Genomic DNA, 24,011 nt, shown 5'->3' on the forward strand with positions numbered 1-24,011 from the left:
TATCCATGGCTTACTTTGTCTCTGTGTTTTTTCTATTTGGGTCTCCTCAGGTGCCCTGGTCCCAGCAGACCAGTCCCTGTGTCTGTATCAGTGTGTCTGTGTGTGCACACATTCATATGATTTGGCTGTCTGTGTGGGCGTGCTGGGTACTGGCTTATTGTTTTGCGTCCATGAGTCCCTGGAGGAGCGTCTGGGCTTTGTGTGTCTGCATCTATGTTTGCATCTCTGTGTGTCACTGTTTACATCTGTTGTAAACAGTGAGAAGGAGAGAGCCTGCACATCTGGGTGGACACAGCCTTCTGAGGGCTGGAGATAAGATTTAGTGTAGGACTGACTTTTACTTGCTCTTGATGTCATGTCTCCTCTGCAACAAAGGGAGAGATGGAGGGAGAAAGAGAAGACGGGCCGGGGAGAGAATAAAGGGGATAAGAGAGGCTTGGGAAGAAGAAGGAGGGAGCATAGAGACAGGAAGAGGAGGAAGAGGTGGGATTTATACACACACACACACACACACACACACACACACACACACACAGCTGTGGGGAAGAGCAGACATGAGAGGAACATAGAGGGAAGGTCCAGGCTGAGAGAGAAGGGCAGGGGCTGCAGAGAAGTGGCTTGGAGCAGGGAGAGGAAAGAGATGCTCAGCTTTGGAGACATGGGGGTGAGACCTGTGGTGGGGTGTCCTGGCACCTGCTGGTTCAGATGTGGGCCTGAATGTTAGCAAGAGTTCAGGGTGTGTGTGTGTGTATGCGTGTGTGTGCGCGCGCGCGCACGCACACAAATGTAGGCAAGAATAAGAACCCTTTGTGTGTCCCTCTGCATGTCTGCCTGTCTGTGTCTCTTAATCTTGCTGTCTTCTTCTTTTTCATGACTGTCGTCCTGGTGCCTGGGTACAAAAGTCAAGGGTGAGACTACAAGTGAAGATGTGGGTTGAGATGGAGGTGGGGCTTCCTCCCAGGTCGTGAGGTCCCTCTTCAGATCTCTTAGGGGTCCTCTGTGCCTCCTCTTCTCCATCTGTCCATGATGCTGGGATTCTGGGCCTGAGACCTGGCTTCCTCTAGGAACCTAGGCATCCTGCTCTGTGACACCCTGCACACTTCCTCTTTCTTCCTAACCTCTTACAAAGAGGGTGAGGAGACCCAGATTAGCCAAATAGAGTACCCTGGGAAGGACCTTTGGTAGTGCCATCCATCATTGCCAGTTTGTGGGAAGAGGGGCAGATGCCACAGGTAGCTGTGGGAGAGAGAGCACCCCAGGGGTCCTGGAGCCAGGACAAGGAGTAAGCTATAGATTGGGGTGGGAGAGGAGGGATCCCTCGGTCATCCAGACAACCAGGGCTGAGCCAGGGGTAGACAGGAAGGGAATGGGTCTCCCCTCACCAAGATGGCTGGTGCTGTCACGCCTGAGGGAGCTGAGCAGCTGGTTGCCTTGGTGACAGAGGGAGAGTGCTGCATGCTAATGAGGCTGGCAGAGAGCTGGGCAGCGGAAGGGTCTTGAGGGTAGATGTGTGTGGCTTTCCCCAGCAGTAGTCAGGCCTAAGGGGCTGTAGGTGGTAGTGGGACAGAGGACACGAAAGTAAATCCATGGGGCCTTTGACTCTGGACTGAGGGCAGCAGAAGCCTGGCTTTCTAAGAGTGGCTCTGAGGGCAAGGCTGTTGCTGACAGGCAAAGTGGGAGGAGGGTTCAGGGCCTCTGGCATGAGCTTTAGAAGGTGCTGGAATTTTGTGAGGGAAGAGTGAGTGCTATTTGGAGCAAGGAATAAAAAGACAGCCCAAATGCTGGAGCCCCCACCAGTGCTTTGAATAAACCTGTGTCCTTCTGAGAATTGTTTTGTCCCGACGCTACCCAAGTTGTGTGGCCTCCTCCCTTAAGCTAGCTTCAGACCTAGAGGTGAAAAATAAATGAATGAGACACAGAGATGGAGAGGGAGGTACCAGGAGCCATTTGGCTTGAACTCCCAGGATCCCCTTTCCAGCCTCCCCAGCCTCCCCACTGCTTCCTAGGCTCTGGGCATCCTGGCCCTTGCTCTGCCCCAGAGATGCTTGCAGCTCTTTAGCCTCCATGAATCCATAATGGCTTCAGTTTCCACCCCAAGGGCTAGCATCTCATGCCACAGCAGCGGGGATGATTTTCTTGACAGCAGAGCTGTTTCTCTCCCACCCTTTTGGCCAGACCCCACAGTAGGAAGGTAGGCTGTGATGGGGGGGGGAGGTAGGTTGTGATGGGGGGAAGGTAGGTTGTGATGGGGGGAAGGTAGGTTGTGATGGGGGGAGGTAGGTTGTGATGGGGGGAAGGTAGGCTGTGATCAGGGGATCAGGTGACTAGGGTTTGGTAGGGCTAGTTGGTCATCTCAGGGAGTCTTGGGGAATCAGTTCTGTGACTGGCCTTATGGTCTGATTCAAACTGGACTGGCTAAGGAGGGTCAGCTCAGATTAGGGTTGCCAGGGCTTGCCCACTGGGTTAAATTGTTCTCAGTCTATTTTTGGATCAGCTCAGCAAGAGCCTGGCCAGGCAAAGGGGACCTGTACAATCATTTAGGCATGAGGTGTTTGGGCTTCAGAGAGCATGGCTTCCTGCCCAGGGGTCTTGGCTGTCCTTTTTGGACCTTGTTGTCCAAAGGCACACAGTGCCATGATTTCCAGACTGAAAGCCACCATCTTTTGCTCCGGAGTTTCCATAGACTCATTTTCCCTTTTCCAGCTTCCTTGATCCCCAGAGCCCTGGCTTTCTCTTGGAGCCTGCTATCTCTACATGAGACTGGAATGGGAAGCTGGAAGGGTTAGGACTGGAGAGGGTGTCTTTCTAAGTCAGTCTGGAGGTTTCCTTAAGGCCCAGCCACAGCGCTTCCCCCACCTCATGGGGACCCAGAGGCTGTGTGGGGTGGTGGTCGGAGGCCCCTTGCCCACTCAATCCCACTCTAACAGGACACACTCTCTTTCTCCAGGTGGCTTTGATTTTTGTGTTGTGTTTTATTTTTTCCTCCATCTGAATTGTTTTTTTTCTCGTTGACCGGTTTTTTTTTTTTTTTTTCTCTCCACCTCCTGGAAGAAAAAAAAAAAAAAAAAAAAGAAAGAAAAAAAAAAAAAAAAAGAAAAAGAAAAAGAAAAAAGAAAAAGAGAAAAAGGAACAAGCAGCCCTTCCAGGGCCACGCTTCCCCTCCTTTTCCTTTTTTTTTTTTTTTTTTTTTTTTTTTTTCAGCAAAAAAAAAAAAAAAAAAAAAAAAAAAAGAAAGAAAGAAACCAAAAAAAATGTTCTCCTTCCTTGTAGCAACTCCTTGCCCTGTCTCCTCTGGCTCATACCTCTCACCCTGACACCCTGACCTCTCTTTCTCCCCTCTTCCCTCCCTCTACCTGCTTCTGCATCGGGCCCCTTCCCTCAGCTGCTGGGCTGGGGGCTCTCCCCCGATGTCTGTCACAAGTTAAAAAGGGTTTTTAAATTGTGGCAGCAACAACTTTCCCTCCCTTCTCTCTGGCTGATTTTGATGACTTGTGTTTTCTTTGTTTCTTTCCTCTTTTCTTTCTTTCTTTTCTTCTTTTCTTTCTCTCTTTCTTTCCTTCCCCTTTCCAAGGTCCGGCTCACCTGACGTTAAACAGCGAAGGTATGGTTTGAAGCTTTGGTTTGGTTTGGATTGGACTGGATTGCCCCAAACTGTGCCTGGCTTTTCTGTTCTCTTCCCTCCCCTCCTTTTCCTTCACCCTCCCTGCCTCCCTCCCCCCTTCCCTTCCCTCTTCCTTTGCCATTTCTGGATTTGTATGGGGGTGCCTGGCGGGTGTGGGGCCAGTCCTCTGCCTCCCCTCCTCCCCTTCCCCTGGTCCACTGTCCGCCCTCATCTCACCTTGGTTTCTGATGTCAAGATGTATACTCTCCTGCCGTTGTCTCCAGTCTCTTTTTATTTTCTTCTTTCCATTTTCCTGGTGGTGTATCTTAGTTTTTTCCTTTCTCATGATGGTATTTGATTTATTTCCATTCATTCTGATCACCCTTTTCTATGAATGCAAGTAAAAAAGAAAAAGGCCTGGGTTGCAGAGACGATTTGAGGCAGCTACAGTCCTCTTCCCTTGCTGCTTCGGAAGACACTTCATTTAATTCCTATGCCTAGAATGGATTGAAAACAGAAGAGATGAGGCTGGAGGTGCAGGAAACCCCCTTCCCCCGATGCCACACCTCTGCTTCTGCCTCCTATTATCTTTTGACTCTCTTATTTCTATCTGACAGACCACAGTATATCAGAGACAGGTGACTGGCTCTCATGATAGCCCTGCCAGGTGGCATGATAGCCCTTCTAGGTGACATTGCTGGGACTGGTCCTTTAGCTTGAGCCTGCCCTTGGCTAAGTCTCTCCCACTGGTCAAACCCCCAGTGTAGTAGATTGTTGTTGTCTTAGCATACATAAGGCCCTGGGATCCAGTCTCAGCACTGCAGGGGTAGAGGAACCCTGGCAATAAGCAACCTGGAAGAGAGCCTAGGAGTTCTGACTGATCCCCTCCGGCTCTGACCTCCCTGCCATCCCTGTTATCCACTTCTATGAACACCTTGGGCACTGCTGTACCTATACAAGAGCAAAGATGTGGTGGGACCATGTCTGGAATGGAAGAGAGTCTCACCAAGATCTGAAATTTGGGATGGATTTAGGTCTGAGACATGAGGGCCTGGGATTTATGCAGGCATGGGAAGATGGAGGAAGTCCCACAAAGGGAATTAGGAGGAGGGTCCTGGCTGACTCATGCCCTTCTTACCTCTGAATCCTTGGTTTGGGAGTACCTTAGACATTGATGACATTTTCTTGGAGGATTGTGGAGATGCTCCCCTCATCTAGAAGGTCCTGCAGCTCAGCTGTTTAACCTAGTTTTATCTCTGGGGATTGGAGCCTGGAGTTGGAGGAAGAGCCCAGAAAGGAACTTCCCCTTCTATCCCTGAATTCTCATTCTGTGGATCTAGCAATAGGGTTGGTTGCCTGTGAGCCAGGCACCAGAGAGAACATGTTCACTGGCGAGCATGGGTAAAGCTCAAGCCAGTCTGGAGCCCAGACTTGCCAACCTGTGCCCGTGAGGCAGAACTGGGCCCTGTGTGGTGATAACGGGGGAATGAGGCTGAGAACTGATTTCTAAGTAAGAATTTCCACATCCCTGGTGAGCCCCACCTAGCCAGGACCTCCTAGGGTTGGTGCAGCCCTTCTATGAGCTTGATAGAGGGGGCAACCCCGGGAAGTCCCACAGTCTAAATGAGTGCCAGTGGTGGGGACTGGAGCAGGGTTAGATGGCCCACAAAAGGACAGGCACAGAACAGGAGGGCTTCGGTACTGGAGTTGAGGTGGCTTTTGGAACACAGGTGTCCATGTGGCAAAATCAGGTGGATAAGACTGTTCTCTAACCCCGCAGCAGGTGTGAGCAGAGATGCCCAGTGAGCAAGGACCATGAACCCTGGGAATGTGGCAGTGCTTTCACAGGGCGAAGGGGAAGTCTGGGTACAGGTGCTCAGAATCTTGGTCCCCAGGACTGTCCTCCCTTACCCTGGACAAAGGCTAGCAATCTGTGGTCCGAAGTCTGATAGGGTATGTGGGGCTGGTGGCCTTTGTATTGTCACATGGCTCCTCAAGAGATCCTGAAGGCCAGGGAGTCCCCAGAGAAACTCCTCACCTGTCTGCAAGCAGCATCTTTGTCCTAGATAGAGCCTTCCATCACCTCAAGACTGGGATGGGACTGGCTGCAAAGTCTTGTGCCTGACTCCCCAATTCTGCTTCTCCAGTAGGGTCCTTACTGTTCTCCGAGGGGGGGGCCGGGAGAGGAGGAGCCGGCGATGTGCACCAGCCAACAAAAGGTCAGTGACTCCATGGCCCCCAGACAGCCCAGTCCTTGCCCTGCTGTAGGCTAACTGCATTCTGAGAGGAGAGGAGTCTTCACAGGTGTATGACATCTCCCTGTGCCCTGTCTCCAGGCTGGCAGCAGGCCTGCACCCCACCGCCATTCCCAGGGCACCATTACATGCCCTACTGTGAAGGACCACAGTCTCCATCTTTTTCCCAAAGGCCAGTCATCCTGATGACCTACCAGAACACAGGTGCCCTTCTCCATGAGTTATCAGGCCCAACCCTAGAAAGTGTTGCTGTGGTGGAGTGACAGGTGGCAGGATACCATCATGTTCTAGAAGCCTGCTAGGTATCTTGCCTGGGGGAAATTGGTAACACTTGTGATCTGTGTGTGTCTCCTATATTGTCCCAATAAGTCACAGTGACATTTAGTGGCAGGTATCATTGCTTTCATTTTATAGCTGGGCAAGCAGACCCTGGTCAAAACCAGCGCAGATGCCAGCGCAGGGCAGGCCCCTTAGTGTCTTAGGGCACTGGGATTCCAGGTCACCTTTTTTGGCCAGAGGCTACTTCTCTCCAAACTCTATTTGTTGGGAAGTATACAGGCCACTCTGACAACTCTCAAAACTCTAGTCAGGCCAAAGCCTCATGCTCTCATCTCCAGCCTTCAGCTAGAGCGCTTCTATCTGCCCGGCCTTGTACCATCCCAGGCCCTGCTCCAGCTCCTTGCTATCTCTTACAGCTAGGTCTTAGAAAAAAAAAAAAAAACCAGTCAGGATCTCCTTGCTGGCAATTTCCCTGAACTCTTGTGCCAACCTGGACACTTCTGGGAACTGCTTTCGTCTACACCGCCTCTGAATCAGTCATACCACATTCTAACCTCACTCTTGTCTGCTGCCCCTTATGGCTCTGACCTCCTGAACTCAAGGTCAGGCTTTTCATTGTCTTTTTCCATGCTCTGCACAGCTCTCAGCATGTATGTAGGCATGAACCCAACACATTAATTAATTTTGATAGGGTCTCACTATGTGGTTTTGGCTGGCCTGGAACTCACTATGTAGACCAGATTGGTCTTGAACTCAGAAATACACCAGCCCTCCTTCTGATTAAAGGTGTGAAACACCACACCTGACTCACAATTATTTTAAATGAGTCTCATTGATGGCCTGACAAATAACTACAATAAACCATGGTCCATGTAAGTGAATGGAAACTGCAGACTTTCTTTAGAGGAGTTAATTTACTTATTCACTCATGGAGGGAAGAACATGCACACCTCCACAAAGTTCCTTCCAGGGGCCAAGTTATGTTCTGTCCATCATCATTCCTGTGGCAAGCTGGGAGGTAGGCTGACAGGTGTTTCCTTTATTTCCCCTCCAGTGGAGAAATGGGGCTTAGAGCTGCTGTAACTTAGCCAAGGTCACAGAGCTGGTTGGCAGAGCCAGCACCAGCGCCTGGGTCCTTCTTTCTCACATCGCATTTCCTCCCCAAGGAGCTGTACAAGATGTTACTAGGCAGTAAGTGCCAAATGAGCAGAACACACAGCTGTAGTTCCCCAGAGCCAGGAGGGGCCAGAGGGGGCTGGAGATCTTCCCAGAGGAGGCCTCTGAGTTGGGTCTGCAAAGGGAGCAGCTGTGTCCCTCGCTTTCATGGCACATGGAAACCCAGTCAGTTCTGGCCACATTCAGTTTTGTTGGGAACATTTGTGAGGCCACAGACTCCCTTATAGAGACAAGTACTAGCAATGACTCCTTCCCTACATCCCTACAGTAGGTGCTTTTTAAGAGTTGTAATTTCTCATGTGCTGATGGGAGTTGTAGTTCCTGGCAGTAGCCTGTGTGGGTGATGGAGCGAAGCGCCCCCTGGCGCTTCAGGATCTGAGCATCACAGATCCAGCTAGCGCTCTGAGGCGCTCCCGGGTTACACCGCACTTTCTGATCCCTGAAGCGCCACCCCATCAGGGCCCTCGAGGGCCCACCCCTGCACCATCAAGGTCCCTGCACCTCTCACACTCTTGCTCTTGCTCTCTACCCTTCAGTTTCTTGCTTCAGTAGCCCACCCCTCTCCTTAAAGCATCCAGGTTCCCTTGGATGGCTCAATGTCTTTCCGCCTCTGGACCAAGAGGACTGAGGTCCAGTTGGCTCAGGCTTGCAGCATAGATGGCTTTGCTTCCGCCCCTGGGTCCACCTGAGGGGTCCAGGAAGGGCCTGGTTTCTGCTCTTCACCTTTGCAGCCATGGTCCAGCTTCAGCCTCACCTCTCTCTTTTTTTCCTGACTTCTTTTGTTTGGTCCCAATCACTTTTTCAGGTGGCTGCCTTATAGTCCCTTCCTTCTGTCTGCATCTCTGCAGTGTTACTTGCTTTGACCGCAGTGATGGTGAAGGAATGGGAGGTGAGGTCTGACTTCTGGGTGGGGCTAACAGGATGAGTGGTGAAACCAAGGTCAAATGCATTCCCTTTTCTGGTCCTTGAGCCCCCTGGCTCTGTCAGTGTCTGAGCAGCAGGTCTAGTTGCTATGGAAACAATAAAGCCCTAGAAAGCCTTGGCTTTAGTTCCCCAGAGGTCCCTGTCCCCTTTCCATGCTGGCTGGCCCTCCTCCTCACCTGTCCCCTCAGGGTTTCCTCTTCTTTATGATAGGGTTCCATGGGACCTCTCTTTCCCTCAGGCCTGTCTCCATTTCTTTTCTGACCCACTGATGGTCCATCTTTGTCCTTTCCAAGCTGGGCTCCCCACATCGCCATTAAACACACCCTTGTCTGTGCTGGCTGTCTCACCTTTGTTTCTGGTCCCCTAAATAGACAGAGGGAGGGATTCAGATTGTCCCTATGTAGCCCATGCCCTACCCCCCTCAGCTTGCTGCCCTGTGGCCTCAGGACGCAAGACCTTGCCAGCTGCAGTGAGGACTCTGCCAGGCACTGGGGCAGCAGCTGGTGCCTGCCTTGGCATCCGGATGCAGTAGGGGCAGAGTGTGGGCAGCCTGCCTGGAGGGAGAGAGGCAGGCTGTGTATGCTGGAGAAGAGTCTACAGAATCTGCAATGAGAGACCCTCACATTCACACAGGGAGCCACTGCTCAGCCCTGATCCTAGGGTATGGGAGGTGCCTTGTAGGGGTCCTCTGTGCTCATCACACAGTGCTTACTCTTCCCTGGGCCTTGAGAACATTCAGAGAAGCTCAGCTACTTAGTCCTCTTCTTAAAGACCCTTATGACACAGTCCTGTTTGCCTCTTATCCACCCAGGGAGGTAGCAGGAGCAGTATTTGCTGACAGAGAGACAGAAGTCACTGCCTGGGTGAAGGGTCTCTCATTTCTGTTGATTTGGAATCTGGTTCTCTGCCCTGGGCTTGTACTCTGGGGTGTGAAATTGAAAGGCTGGACCCCAACTCTCTGGTTCTTGTCATGGTCTTTTTACTTACCATCCACTTGTAGACCACCAGCAAAATCCCTATGGCACTCCCAGGAGTTATGGCTTCCCACCTAAATAGTTCCAGTGGAAAGGACCTTGTGTCCATGCACACACATGCACATGTGCATGCACACACACACACACACACACACACACACACACACACACACACTGGCTTTTATATACATACAAGGGCTGTGTGTTGGGACTATATGTACACATACATAAATACACACACTCACACGTGTACACACATGAGAGCCAGACCCTCTCATGCCACTCACTTAGCATCTATGGTCACACACCTGGCCCTGTGGGACTCTTTAGGCTGGAGGAAGAAGTTGGGAGGGGAGGGAGAGCTGGCATGGTGAGCACCGCTTGAATGCAGCAGAATGGCCTGTCACCTGGTGCATATCCCTGTCACTTGCATTGCCTTCCCCTATGTCATATCCCTGTTCCTCTCCCTCCACGGCTTCCTAGTCTTCTCATCTATTCAGGGCTAGACAACGGGCCAACTGGTTTCATCTCTTATGGTGAGGCCTGAAATCGCCCCTGTCCCTGGGTATTGAGAATAGCGGTTAGCAAAGAGGTGAGAGGAAGGGTGGGCTGCTCAGGAGGCACTCCCAGGGAGGAGGAAGGCAGTCCCTTGCTTCTCCCCCATGTGCCTTTATTCTGGGGTGGCAGGGGTTGGGAGCATTGGTAGGGAGGAGATGATGAAGCCTGTAGCTTTGTCTGGCCCTGTGGCAGCTTAATTGTCAGCTGTCAGTGTGAGAGCCACTTAGCAGTCTCCTGCTTTGGAAATGGACCTGGGGGAAGTTGACTTTCGATAGAAAAGACAGCAGGGCCCAGGCTGACAGGATGTAGGAGGGCAAGAGGGCCTAAGATTAGCATTGGGACCACAGGACTCCAGTGTCCAGGACCCATGCTTGGGTTTCTGGAGGTGAAGCGGGAGGCTCTGGCATACCCCACCCACTCAGCCTTCTCCCATTTTCCCAAACCATGGCGTCCAGGCAAGGAGGAATTTGTGGCAACCTTCAAGGGCAATGAGTTCTTCTGCTACGACCTGTCACACAACCCGATCCAGAGCAGCACTGACGAGATCACACTGGCCTTCCGCACCCTGCAGCGCAACGGGCTGATGTTGCACACGGGCAAGTCGGCCGACTACGTCAACCTGTCCCTCAAGTCCGGGGCTGTCTGGCTGGTCATCAACCTAGGCTCTGGTGCCTTCGAGGCCCTTGTGGAACCCGTCAATGGCAAGTTCAACGACAACGCCTGGCACGACGTCCGGGTTACCCGAAACCTGCGCCAGGTAGGGGGAGCAGGAAGGCCAGGGGTCAGCTGTATCTGGGGCAGAACATAAATAGAGGACACAGGGATGCCTTGGGGTGGGGTGGGAGAGAGCAGGGCTGGGCAGTGAGGTGTGGTTTTGGAGAAGAATGGAGTTTGGGGCTGTGTGGACCTGAAGCGTGGCCTCAGCTATGTGAGAGGTTCCCGAGACCTTATCAGCTAGGAAGTTGAACTAGAAGGAGGTTCCAGAGCTGTTCCTGGGCAGAAACCTGGGGCTAGGGGTAGGGCTGGGCTCAGATTGGTGGGAGCAGCTAGTGTTTCAAGGTCTGGTGCTCAGGATGGGTGATGGGCAGGATGGGCAGACTTGGGATGAGGGAGCTGGAGCCTGAATGAGGGCCCAGTGTGCTGTGGGGTGGGGAGGGGTCCTGCAGGGTGGGCAGCAGGACACTGAGGAAGACAGAGATGCAAGCGGGGACAGAGTATGGTCTTCAGTCCGTAGGGCTTTCTCAGGGCAGGAATATACTGAGAGGGAATGGAGGCAGAAAGTGTGTGAGAGAGTCAGAGCCAGGGAGGGCACCTGGCCCTGCGTCTCTGGGAGTATTTGCTTTTCTTCCTGTTTGACAGAGGCAGGCTTACTTTCATGTCCATGTTAACTTCTGCTGGCCAAGCCAGCTTGCAGAGGGAGCTCAAGGAGGTTTGTCGGGTCAGCTCCTGAATGTAGGACAGCACCCTTCTCTGGATTGTTCCCTGTACTTGCAGACACTGCATACGTCCTCTTAGGAGTGGCTCTCTTCACCACTCTCAGGGTCTGTCCATGTGGCTGCTGCAGATTAGGTATCTCTGTGGCCAGACTTTGCTAGACAGGAGTCTTGTGGATAGTTTCCAGCCCTAGGAAGTCCTTATGTCCAATCCCAGTAGCCTTTCTTCGCTAGTAGGAGAGACCCCTGTGCATTCTCTGGGGGCTCCTGCCTCCACTTCCCCACAATGGCTTCCCTGCTCCTTACTCCTGGGGCCCACAGTTCTTCATTCTCTTGAGTCCCCAGTCTTGTAGCTGGTGGGCAGCAAGCTGTTGCAGCTTCATCTTTCCATGACTGTGTACAACCAAGGACACCAAGCAGCCCTGACTGAGGAGGCTGCATCCGAGGGCTTTGTGTGGTCTCCTGCTAGTGAATTGTGTTTGGACTTCCTGTTTCCAGTTCGGTGGTGGCCAACCTTCTCTTGTCATTCTTCTCTTCTCCTTTCTTCCACTGGAAGCCCTTCAGTGAGGCTCAAGATTCTGGCCATCTTCTGTTTCTCCTTCCTGCTCTTATTTAACAGCACTAGGGGATGAGCTCATGCTGAGTCCCCTCTTAACACTTCTCCCCTTGCTGAGACAATGTCCTGGCCAATTGCACTGCTCCTTCCAGAAGCCTGCAGTGCCTGTTGCGGTAGTATGTGAATGTGCCTATTCTTAGTGCTCCTCTTCCCACTGCTCTGTAGAGTGACATGTTTGTGGAGTTATCCCTCCTCCATGCAGCACTCCCCACCCTGTGTCCCTAGTTGGAGCGCTACCTTGCGAGTTATTCTTACCAGAGCAATCAGGTGTGTACAGTGCTTTTAGGTATCACACACATTTTGGAGGAAAATCTGCCTTGGGGGAAACTGCCTTAGGTGCCTTTTGCTCCTTTCCTTGTTGTCTCTAGGACTACAGCCATCACTGCTGCCATCTTCTGCGAGTCAGTGCAAGCCCACAAATCTTCATCCACATGCCATTTGGCCAAAAAATATGGTGAGCCAACTATACTGGGTACAGTGTGGAGAAGGACATGCTTCCTGCCCTTGCGGCTCTTGGGACAGGATGGAATTGTTCCAAATAAAGAGAACAGATGGCTCAATGGAAGAAAAAAAACACAAGTGTGAGGACCAGAGTTCAGTTCCCCCAAACCCTTGTGAAAGCTGGGCAATCATGGTGGCCCCTGTGATCACAGTACTTGGGAGATAGACACAGGGATCCCTAGGACAATCTGACTGGCTAGACTAACGATAGTGGGGAAGCTCTGGGCTAAGTGAGAGGCTCTATTCAACAAGGGAGAATTGCTAAGGAAGCCACCCAGTGACATCCAGTGGCAGCTTCAGGCCTCCACAAGAACTCACATGTGTCATGTGCACTCGTGCCCACATGTGTGCCCACATATGTGCACATATGCAAGCATACTACACACGTGCAAAAATAAATGAAAAACATGAATGAACTAATTTTAAAAAAAATGCTCAGAATAAGGCCACCCACAGAAGCAATGATGGGAACTGGGAGATTTCCAAAAGGGAAGGAGAGTTCTGTGGTAATGCTGAGCCACCCTCATGGATGCAGTGACTGACACAGGACCTCAGCACAGAGTGTAGAGAGTGACCCATGTTCATCTCTTCTAGAACGTGTAGAGTCATGGGTACAAGGTGATGATGGATGGAGATTCTCTTTCTTATTGTTTGGTTGTGAGCCTAGCCTTTAACGGCTGAGCCATCTCTCCAGCCCGGAGATTCTCTTTCTTTTCTACTGGATTGTTCTACAAGATGACTCAGAGTTCAAACAGTTCATGCTGACCCAAAGTGGGGGTAATGGTCACAGGGAGTGTTGGCTTAAAGACCTTGATGGAGAACCCTCTTTACAAATGGCTTCTGGAGAATTCCTTTCACTCTAGATTCCATTTTATACCCATGGGCAAGAGGTGCAGGACTATATTTGGGGAATTCTTTTTGACTTAGCTCCAATGCCATGCTCTGGAGTTGCTGCCCTTGGGCAGGGCCCAAGCATTGCCAAACCCTTCACCTGCTTGTTTTCTGAAACTTTCAAGAGAATCTTTGTTCCTGTTGCTCCAGCAGTGTCTCTTCATCACTCATTCACACCGTGCCAACATCTGGACGCCTTTCAGGTCATCATAATTTACTCATGGGGTGCTACTGGCATCTTGTGGGTAGAGGCCAGGATTTGAGTTATCACTATAGTTTGCAATACAGCCCCACAACAGGAATCATCTGACCTCAGATGTCAGTGGTGCCTCTGGGGCGATACCCTGTTCATCCAAGTGTGTAGAGAGTCCGGATGATGTCCTAGGATTTGAAGAACACTGCTATAATCACATGGGTGGTAGAGGGGGAGGTGGCTCTCACCAGTCAGTGCCCTGCCTCCCCCAAATTCTGTGGGTGGGGAGTAGGCCAGGGACATAATATGAGAAATGACATCAGAATGGGGGGTATAGCTCAGTGCCAGATGATGATCTGTCATTCAACAAGGCCATAGGTTCCATCTTTAACATCATGTAGGGGAATAAAGGAAACAGAAATGACAGGGCAGATGGCCAGGATCCAGAGTTCTGCATCTTCTCCATTATTTTCTCTGTGTGAGTGGAGTGGCTGGAAGATGACTTTCTGGAAGGACTTGACCCCAAACCAACTTCTGTTAGTTATGGGGGCGGGCCAAAGGCTAGCTCCAAACACCACTGGTTTAGGTAGTCATCCCTAGAACAAGTAGATGGTCTTGGAATACAGCAGTTGGGACCAGAGGGATCCTGACTGACACAACATGTTCTTCCTTTCTCCTTTTGAACTCAGTTCTTGAAACTACTGTGATGGACAGTCCTCTTGAGGGATCGTGGCAGGATCAATTTGTTACCACTGAGGGTTCCCTGAAATCTAGTTTTAATTCTAGACTCACTCACCTTCCATACCCCAATATATGTCCCACTACCACATAAGAATATGCAAAACCTGGTGTAGAGAACACGTTCCAGGACAGGCTCCAGTGCTACAGAGAAACCTTGTTTTGGACAAAAAAAATTATGCAAAACCATTTATTGTTAGCCAACACTAAACTTGAAAGACAAGCTGGCTACCAAAATATCACATGGCATTTCTTTTGCTCAGCTCAGATGATGCCTTTTCTCAGTATAGATACTTTCAGAATCTCTCCTGGGCCCCAAGAATGGAGTTCTTCAAGGGCAGAGTCTATAAAGATATGATGGCCTTAGATAGGACCCTCAAGGATGGAGTCTTCAAGGATGGAGTCCTGAAGAATGGAGTCTTCAAGGGTAGAGTCTTCCAAGAAGGCATCTCCCAGGATTGAAGTTTTGGGATGTACTTGATGATGCAGACACCAAGATGATGGATTTCTGAAGGATGGGGTCCTCAAAGATGGAGTCCCTAAGCATTGAGTCCCCAAGAATGCAGTCCTTCATGGATGGAATCTACATGGATGAAGTCCCCTGTGTACTCCAAGTGAAGCTCCCACTGGAGGATAGAGTCCACAGACATTTAGAGATCCTGTTCTCTTGCATCCTATCCCTCATGGCATACATGTCTTACTCCTAGATTTGCAACTTTCTGAACCTGTCTATACTGACTTTCCTTGCTCATCTATTCCTTTCCACAACTCTCCCAAGGAGACCACCTGTTCACTCTCTGATAGCAAAGTCTAAGAGCTGGGATTTGAGTTAGATAGTTGTTAGTAAGTTACGCAACTTCTGAGCTCCAATTCCCCAAAGGCAAGGCAGAAGGGACTTCTGATGACTAACTGGGTGTAGCAGATGTCTCACCACACTCAGCACACTGCCTGGCACGATGTGGGCACTGAAGGGACTCACTGCCACCATGACCATTAGCTGCATTTCTTTTTCCTCCCAGTTTTTCAACTGAAATGGCATCTTTCCATTAAGCTTCCCTCAGTCCATCCCATAGCGAGCTCTCTTCTTTGCTGTGTTGAGTTCTGGCTCTCTCATCACATCCTTTGAGTGTGTTAACACTTGTATCCATTCTTTATCTTTAATTCCAGGTTTTAAGAAAATTGAGGGCTTAACACAAGCAACTGTTGGACCTATTTAATTGTTTTTCTAAGTTCTTCCCCTGATTCATCATCTTGTTTTCTTCAATGAGCTTTTCCCATTTTAAGACATAGTATGAGGTCTTGTATGGGACCTTCCACATGCTAGCCAAGCACTCTATCACTGAGAAATGCTCAGCCTGCTCATTTAGTCTCCTTAAACCCACTTGTTGAGATTTTGAAATGAGGACCCATGTCCAAGATGAGCATATCCAACTACTTCATATGATCACGTCACTGGGTATGGTGGTGCGTGCCTGTAATTCCCAAAGTCTGGAGGCTGAGGCAGGAGGATTGCCATGAGTTGGAAACCAGTGTGAACTATGTATGGAGACTCTATTTCAAACAAAAACAATGCTGAGATACCCTTTGTCTTCCTGAAAGAGGCTCTGATCTGCCTCGCAAGAGTAGCATAGCTTGTCCTGCCCCTGCTCAGTGCCGTCCTGTCTGTGTTTCTCAAACTGCCCTGGACTATGTCTCCATGTTCAAGGGTCTCCATTATCTTTTGTATCTCACCTAGGTTTTGTGTGTGTGTGTGTGTGTGTGTGTGTGTGTGTGTGTGTGGAGAGAGAGAGAGAGAGAGAGAGAGAGAGAGAGAGAGAGAGAGAGAGAAAGAGAGATAGACAGACAGGCAGGCAGACAGTGTCTCATTATATAGCTTTGGCTAGCCTTGAACTTGCGGTTCAGACTGGCCTCACACTCAGAGATCCACCTGCTTTAGTCTCCCAAGCGCTGGGTGGTTTTAAAGGCCGGCGCCACCACACCCAGCTTTACAGAGTTTTCATGACAATACTGTGAATGGGAGCTATGACTCCCATTTTACTGATGAGAAGACTACCCCCCCTCCCACCCCACCAAAGATAAGCTTGTTGGAGCCTGTCTGGGTAGGAATTAGGGGGCCATGGAACTTGAAATCTGATTCAAAGCCACTTCATTTCTTTGCCTTTGAAGGTGGCTGGTGGCTTGTTATCCATGAAAAATGCACAGGGGGCTGCTGTCTCCTGGGCTTTTGACATTCTTGGACATTTTCAAATCTCAATACCATTGGGTTGATCTGTCCCTCGACTTCCAACTTGAGAGAGCAAGAGCTCTTTCCTTTGTCCCGCTGTGCTTGTGCATACTCACAGGCTGTCTTCAGCCCAGACTTTCTTCCTGTTTGCATTGCAGCCCCCTCTTGGTGTCTTTAGGGGGCTGGAGCTGACTCGGAGTTCAAGGTAGAGTTGGGGTATGGTTTTCTCCAAGCCTGTTTAGCCACAGTAGGTTCTCTTGCTTTAATGATTCCCCTCTGGCTGGGACACCCTTCTCATTCCTAGCCATTGCCGTGCTGGTGCTTCTGGGCTCTAGAAGCAGACGAAGCATTGGGGTTTATTTGCTGGCCTCAAGTATTCGTTTTCTAGATCTGGGCCTTTCCATGTGGGTCACCGTACCGCAGGAGAGCTTGTGATGGAAACTCCATTCTAGTATTCGACCTTGGGAGCCTCATGACCTGCATGAGGGTCTGCATCCTCCACTCCTAGGTCCGGAGGGGCTCTGGTCTCACCTGTCCCAGCCTTGCTGTTTTCTGGAGTCTGGAGCTCTGAACATATTAATAGAACTCACATCTTTCCCCTCTTTGCCCTGGCTTTAACCAACTGTTCTTCCCATTAACACTGGAACTTCCTTTGTGAATACTGACACTACCTCAACACACACACACACACACACACACACACACACACACACACACACACACACCCCGCAGAACCATCCTTGGGTTTTTACCTGTAGTACCCTTTCCCAAGCCTTGTCAACTGCTGCAATATCAGACAACTCCTTTGGGTACCATCAGTTTGGCTGCCCTGAGGTTGATTGTTCATTGCTCTGACTACCTGATCCACTTCATTTCATGACAGTCTTGCCAGCTGACAGTACGAACCCTCTTATCACAGGCTGTCACCTCACTCCTATCATTGTGCTCGTGACTAGACTCCCCTCTTGCTATGTAAACTGATTCCCCACAGGTAATAATTAATATTAGATATTCAGCACTTCTAGCATTTTAATATGAATTCTGTTATTTTTGATTGTATACGTTCCTTATTAGTTGTCTTAATCAACTACTCTTGTGGCCATTGGTTACAAGAACTCTTTAGCTAACAGCTATCCTCCCTAGAATGCCACTCCCCCATCACAGCCTCAAGTCTGCAGCTTAGTATTTAATGGGCATCAGGCAACTGTATCCTTCCGTCTCTGATACTCAGTACAGCTGCCTTGGTCCTCTCCAAAGACCAGGTGATTGTGAAGGTGGATATTGCCTTTGGCAATGGGAGGAAGAAATGGAGTTAGAAGTACTTAGAGTAGGCAATGTAGAGAAGGTAAAAGAATGTGGCTTATAGTTTAGAGAAGATGGGAATGTTGAGGGTCCAGGCATCTGTGTGCTTTTTTTTTAAATACAGGTAGAGGGGCAGTGCATTTCTGACTCTGGTTGTGGGAAGCGGAGGTTCAGGGGTCTATGAGTGTTCATGGAAGGAGCCTGGTTCCTGGGAGACTGTTCCAGGGTGTTGAAGGGAAGTGTAGCTATTCACAGGAAAATAAGAGAGCAGGGAGGGTGGCTGAAGAGCCTGGGGAACTTGGGGAAGGGGTTAATAGAGTCTCTGGACAAGTCAAAGTGGGCAGGCAGGAGGTGAGGGGGGTGGGGGGAGGTTGGGGATGGTATGGGCATGAACCCTCTGCCGCCCAAGGAGCACTAGCTTCCCCTCTCCAACCCCACTGTGATGGTGGCTCACTCTCTTCAGTTCTCAAGGAAAAGAAACAATGGAGGGGGAGCCCCTTTCTGGCAAGGATCCCTAGATCTATTTGCCCTCCTCCATCCCCAGGAAAAGCAGAAACCCGTGTCCCCTCCCATGCTGTCTTTGGCCTTCAGATGAAATGGCCTCTTGTCCTTGCCAGCCCTGTGATTCTCTAGGGGCGTTGCCCACTCTTCTAGCCTGCCAGCCAGCTGGCCTGGCACCAACCAGTTAACTCATTAACCCGACATGGCCACTGGTCAGCCAGTTGGCCAGCGCCACCTCACTCCTCAGCCAGTTCTCTGGAGAGCCATCTGGGTGACCAGTCAGCCAACAAAGCCTTGTGTCCACTCCTGACTCAGTGCCCACCCCTTCTCACCCCCATGCTCCCTCTCCCTTCCTTAACTCCCTAACATCTCAGGACTACTAATCCTGCATACTGGGTCTGCTTCTTAACCCTGCCTCCCCCCTTCTGTTGGACCCTCCCTCCCGTTGCCAACTCTGTGTGTGTTACTAACACGCTTATAACCCAAGGGACCAAGGGATGGGCAGGGACAGGTGGGGCCAGGTATGAATGAAAAACTAACTTTCTGTCTCATCTGCGGAATGTCGGCCATCTTTAAGTCTCTGCTTCCTTGGTCCAGTTTTCTTTTTTGTTGTTGTTGTTTTCTTCTTTACTAACCAAGGTCTCTAACTGTTCCCCTTTTCTGCAGCCGTCCTTCGGGAGGGGATGAGGGGGGAGAGGGATCCAGAGGAGGGGCTGGGGGAGGAGTTGGGAGAAGAAGGGGTTTAATTTTGTGTGTGTGCTTACTTCCTCCCATTATAATTTTTCTTTAAACACTTCTACTGAACCTGTGGTGGGAGGGCTTGAACAACCAAGCAAATGCATATGGCTGTATCTCCTCCTTCCTGGAGTCTCACAGTTGGTCATTTTATGTTTTCTTTTCCTTTCCGTTTTGTTCTTTTGTTGCCCTTGTTTCTTTTTCTTTTCTTTCTCTTTCTTTCTTTCTTATTTTATTTTGACTCCCCCCCTTCCCCCTCTCCGGTGAAGCACGCAGGGATTGGACACGCTATGGTAAACAAACTGCATTATCTGGTAGATATCACTCTAATTGTCTTACCGTTTGGTTTGCCGTGGGTTTTTTAACTGTTCGATTCTCCCCCACTTTTGTTTCCTCTCTCCTCATTTGGTTTTGCTCTTCCAATTGCTTTCCTTTCTCTTTCTTTCTTTTCTTTTTTTTCCCCTTGTGTCCCAGACAATCTTTAAAATTTACTTCTCGTCTTTTAGTTTCTGTAGTCCCCTTTTCTTTCGATCCAAACTCATGTCCAAAAGACAAATGGAAATTCAGGCATTTGGTGGGGCTCTGCCCTGTACCCCTGCCTCCTGACAGGTTCCTGGCCTGAGAAACCTGGGGCAGACCCCCATGTTCATCAGCTCTGGTTAGACCAGCCTGATGCTGAGCTTATTTCAAGTACTTTCTTCTGTTCTTTCCCCTGTTCCTTGGTTTTTGTTTTTGTTTAGTTTGTTTTTTCTCTTTGATTTGGTTTCTTTTTTGGTCTCCTGAAAATCCATGGAAAACACCATCCCATGACATGCTACGCTATGCTCTCTGTCGGCTCCAGACAGGGGTCCCTCAAGTTGGGAAGAGGGCTGGAGGTGCCATCTCCAGTGGCAGCCAGCTGGGCATGTTCCCCAGAGGCGATGGATGGCCTTGGGACCTCCTTCAAGTCACCAGTTCATACCAGTTTAGGGGCTGCCCCATGCTGGCTGTTGCCCCTATTTCCCAGCCTTGAGGATTCCCAGCTGTTTCCCTCACATTTTGCATGGCATGAGTGGTCTTCCCCACACCAGGGATAGTGTCCAGATCCCCCCACCCCCCACCGCTCTGCTGCTCTGACTAACACTGTGTTCCACACTGTCTTCCTTCCCCTTCAGCCCCACCCCCTGTGTCCCCTGCCTCTCCTGCATGGCCTCTGACAGGGTTTGGTTTCCTTCCCTGTTGAGGGCATGAGAGGAGGAGACCCAGAAGGGATAGGATGGGGGCAGCTGTCCTTGTCCTTGCCAAGTTCCTGTGTTTGGGTTGGGCTCCATCCTGGTGAATGCTGTTGTGGGTGTCGGTGTAAAGGCAGCTGGTGTGTGTTGGTGTGTGGGTGTGACTGTGTGTAAATGTTGGTGTGATATTTAGGGGTGTTAGTGGGAAGCCATGCTGTGTGTTTGGGAGACTGCTGGTTCTCTGCATGTGTAAGTGCTGGTGGGAACGGGGGCTGTAGGCTTGGATGGGCTCTGGTAAGGGTTCTGTATGGAGGCGGGCTGGTGGGGCTGGCTGTTCAGTGCAGGTGCAATGCATGACAGGCAGGGAGACAGCGAAGGTTGGGAGGGCTCCATCCTCCTTCTTTTGCCTGCCTCAGAGTGTGTGCCCTCAGGCCCTGCAGTGTGAGATCCCCTGGGATTCCCTCATGCCTGCCCAATTCCGGCTCCACAGCAGCCGGTTAGTCATTGCCTATTAATAATGCAGAGTGATTGAACACCAGGCTGGGGACCCTGCAGATGGACATATCTGCTCTCAGGATGTGGGAGGGGCTTGGGGCAGCTGCCTGGTTTGCTCAGCCTACCAGGTCTGCCTGGCTGGAAGGCTAGAGAGCAGGGAGGTATCAAAGCTGGAGTGTCTAGCCTGAAAGGCCCTTTATGCCCCTCAGGAGTCAACTCTGAAGCCACATTGAGCCTTTGCTGACACTTTTGTATGTTTTCCTTCACACACATAGACTAGTGTCCATGGCTAGTGCCTTTCCAGCCATGGACAATCTAATACCTTGTGTGGTCTCCCTAGCTTCCCAGGGTTCCAATGGAGCTTTCACTGAGATCTGTACTAGCTCTTCACAGGCTAATTCTCCAGATGCTGCTTTGGTGGGTTAGTTCTTGAGAAACTTCCAGGAACTGGCCATTAAGAACTTTCTTTACTAGTTGACAAGATAACTAACCTGATAAAGATGTTTGCCACCAGGTCTGATAACCTGAGTTCAATTCCCAGAACCCATAATGTGGAGATAGAACTGACTCCTCCAAGCTGACCTATATATTCATGTAAATAATATACATTTACATATATGATATATAAATGCAATTTTTAAAAAGTGTCTATTAAAAACAAAAAGAACTTTCTCTATAGAGCGTCACTGGACAGTCAATCTGTGATTCAGGGTGTGACTCAGGGGACAGAGAGCCAGGATCAGTGCAAATGATATATCCAAGTACCAGGAGGGATATCACCCCAAGATTAGGGGACAACAAACTTTCTTTCCAGTCTCCAAGGTGAAATTCTGACCACATGGGCCCAGGCCAGGAAAGCTCAGTTCCCTCAGCTCCCAGCAGACTAATGGTGGTACTTGCCCAGCTTGTACCACGGGTCTGTGTGAAGATCAATCAAGGCAACACAATTCCTCTGGAAAGGAATTATAATTTCATTAAGCTTAATAAAGTGCTGGCCAATTCCCTCTGTTACCAGGGCAGGGATGTTATGTGAAAAGTGGTTCCCTTCCTGTAGCAGCCCCTAAGGAATAGGCATCTCTGCTCCCGCTGGAGATCCTATTACAACCTCTTGTTAGGAACCAGTCTCAAAATAACTTCATGAAACCTCAAGATGCTTCAGGGATATGGAGGAGGAGAGAAGAATGGCTTACTTTAGTTGGCCAAGAAGGCAGCAACCCTGCCCAGCTTCAGGGCTTGATAAAGAAGGAACCTGCTAAATTCTGAGTGTGCAAGGTCCACCTCCCCTGCATCATCAGCACAAACAGGGAATGATTCTGTTGCTTTGTGTGGCCTTAGAAACCCCTGCAAACCTGTGCTACAGACTAGCTCCTTAGGCCCAGACTGAAGTCAGAGAATAGGGTTCAACAGGTTCTGTTGCACAGAGCACCCCTCTGATGGGTTTTTATGTAGTTTTGCATTTATTTGTATAATTCACTCATTAGGATTCTTAGGATCTGACTGTTTCCCTTGGCGAGAATGGAAAGACAGAAAATGCTCGCCCAGTTATCTCTGTTGGTTGAGCATGATCAGGCTGATGAATGCTGGCTGGTGAAGCTAATATTGTTCATACATACATTAGGGCCTCAAAATAGCTTTTGCATTTGGAGTTTCTTTATTTTTTTACATTAAAAAGATTTATTTTTATTTCATATGTATAGGTGTTTTGCTGACATTTATGTGTGTCCACTGTTTGCATATTTGGTGATCCCAGAAGGCCAGAAGAAACTGATGAATTCCCTGGAACTGTTGTTACAGATGGTTGTGAGCTGCCATGTGGGTGCTGGGAACCAAACCCCATCCTCTGCAAGAGCAACAAGTGCTTACAACTACTGACTCATTTCTCCAACCTCCCCCACCCCCTTTTTTTGAAACAGGGTCTTTCTATATAGCTCTGGCTGTCCTGGAACTCACTGTGTAGACCAGTCTGGCTTTGAACTCGCAGAGATCCTTTTGGCGCTGCTTCCCGAATACTGGGATTAAAGGCATGCTCCACCATGCCTGGCTTTTTCTTTATTTTTCTTTTTACATTTTTTTATTTATTTAAAATATTTATGTGTGTAATGAAGTATGTCATGTGGTGTGTGTGTTCAGGTCAGAAGGCCAACTTATATGATTTTGTTCTTTCTTTCCACCATTTAGGTCTGGGATAAAGCTCAGGTTACTGGTAGTCTTGGCAGCAAGCACTTCTCTTGACTGAGCCACCTCCAGCTATCTCCCTGGTCTACATTTTGAGTTTCATTTACATTTCATGATGCCTGGACTCTAGGCAGGAGGTTGAGCTTGTACCTACTTAGCAGATGGGGAAGGTGTGGCCCAGAGAAAGCATCTCCTTTTATGCTATGGATGAATTTATCATTTTCACTTAATTAATTGGATGCTCAGTTGGCTGGAAAGAGATGGGAGGGCCCGAAGTTGTTCAGCCCTTTTAAAGATGAAAGCCAGAGCCCTGCATGGTGGTTTATGCCTTTAATCCCAGAATTTGGGAGCACTTGGGAGGCAGAGGCCTGATCTCTGAGGCCTACTAAGTGAATTTCAGGATAGCCAGGGCTACACAGAGAAAACAACAAGAACAAGAATAAAAACAAAGAAATGAAAAGAAAGAGGAAAGAAAGGCAAAATTGTTTTGGCAGAAATTTTCTTTATCAGGAAGACAAAATTGTTCTGGAAAAAGAGCAAATGATAAAGGAGAACCTGGGATTTCTGACCTGAAGTCTTTCCCTTCTAAGATTCCTGAAATCCAGAGTCCAGCCCTCATGGGAGGGCTGTGACCACTGTGTGTGTGTCTGGCACAGAGCATGAAGCGAGTTTACCAGGACTGTGACCTCTCCCTCAGCTGAAGCTGCTTCTCCCTGCCCCTGCCCACGCCTGTCCCGTCCTATGTCACCCAGAGGAACTGCTGGGAACTTTTTTTGTGGACTCATTCTTAACTATGGGCCCACATGACAGCAATGTGGTCTAACAGGAGACAAAACAGGCTAGAGCTCAGTGATTAAGAGCACCGACTGCTCTTCTAGAGCTCTAGGTTCGAGTCCTGGCACCCAAATGGTAGCTCACACCCCCCTGAAACTCCAGTTCCTTTTCTGCACCCCACCAGCACTGCACTTACATATGCACAGACATACACACAGGCAAAACATAACATAAATAAGTCTTTAAAAAAGATACTAGATGCTTAACAGGAGACAAAACAGCCTGTTGGTGCAGTGTTACCTATATTGTCACTGGGCCTAAGAAAGTCTATTCAGCCACCCACAAGTTAAAATCTCTGCCCTCTCCCTAGAAAAGGCTGTTAATGATGCTGTGAGGCCCTGGGAATGGCTCCTGATGGTGGCATAAGAGTTCCTGTTTCCTTTAGCCTTTCTTCC

The 24,011-nt window shown here is 49.7% G+C and overlaps 1 protein-coding gene across 5 annotated transcripts in view; it reads left to right on the forward strand.

Moving 5' to 3' along the window:
* Nrxn2 (neurexin 2) overlaps positions 1–24,011 on the forward strand; it is a 99,380-nt gene that overhangs the window by 16,142 nt on the left and 59,227 nt on the right. Inside the window, exons 3-6 of one of the 5 annotated variants that reach the window (XM_051193723.1) lie at positions 3,572–3,601; positions 5,749–5,820; positions 10,223–10,524; positions 19,171–19,194. In XM_051193723.1, the coding sequence (XP_051049680.1) occupies positions 3,572–3,601; positions 5,749–5,820; positions 10,223–10,524; positions 19,171–19,194 (428 nt within the window). Of the gene's footprint in view, positions 1–3,483; positions 3,602–5,748; positions 5,821–10,222; positions 10,525–19,170; positions 19,216–24,011 lie in introns of those variants that run through there. The other 4 variants (XM_051193720.1, XM_051193719.1, XM_051193721.1 and 1 more) reach the window with 4 other exon arrangements.

This window comes from Phodopus roborovskii, unplaced genomic scaffold (assembly GCF_943737965.1).
Source record: "Phodopus roborovskii unplaced genomic scaffold, PHOROB, whole genome shotgun sequence".
Classification (NCBI taxonomy): Eukaryota; Metazoa; Chordata; class Mammalia; order Rodentia; family Cricetidae; genus Phodopus; species Phodopus roborovskii.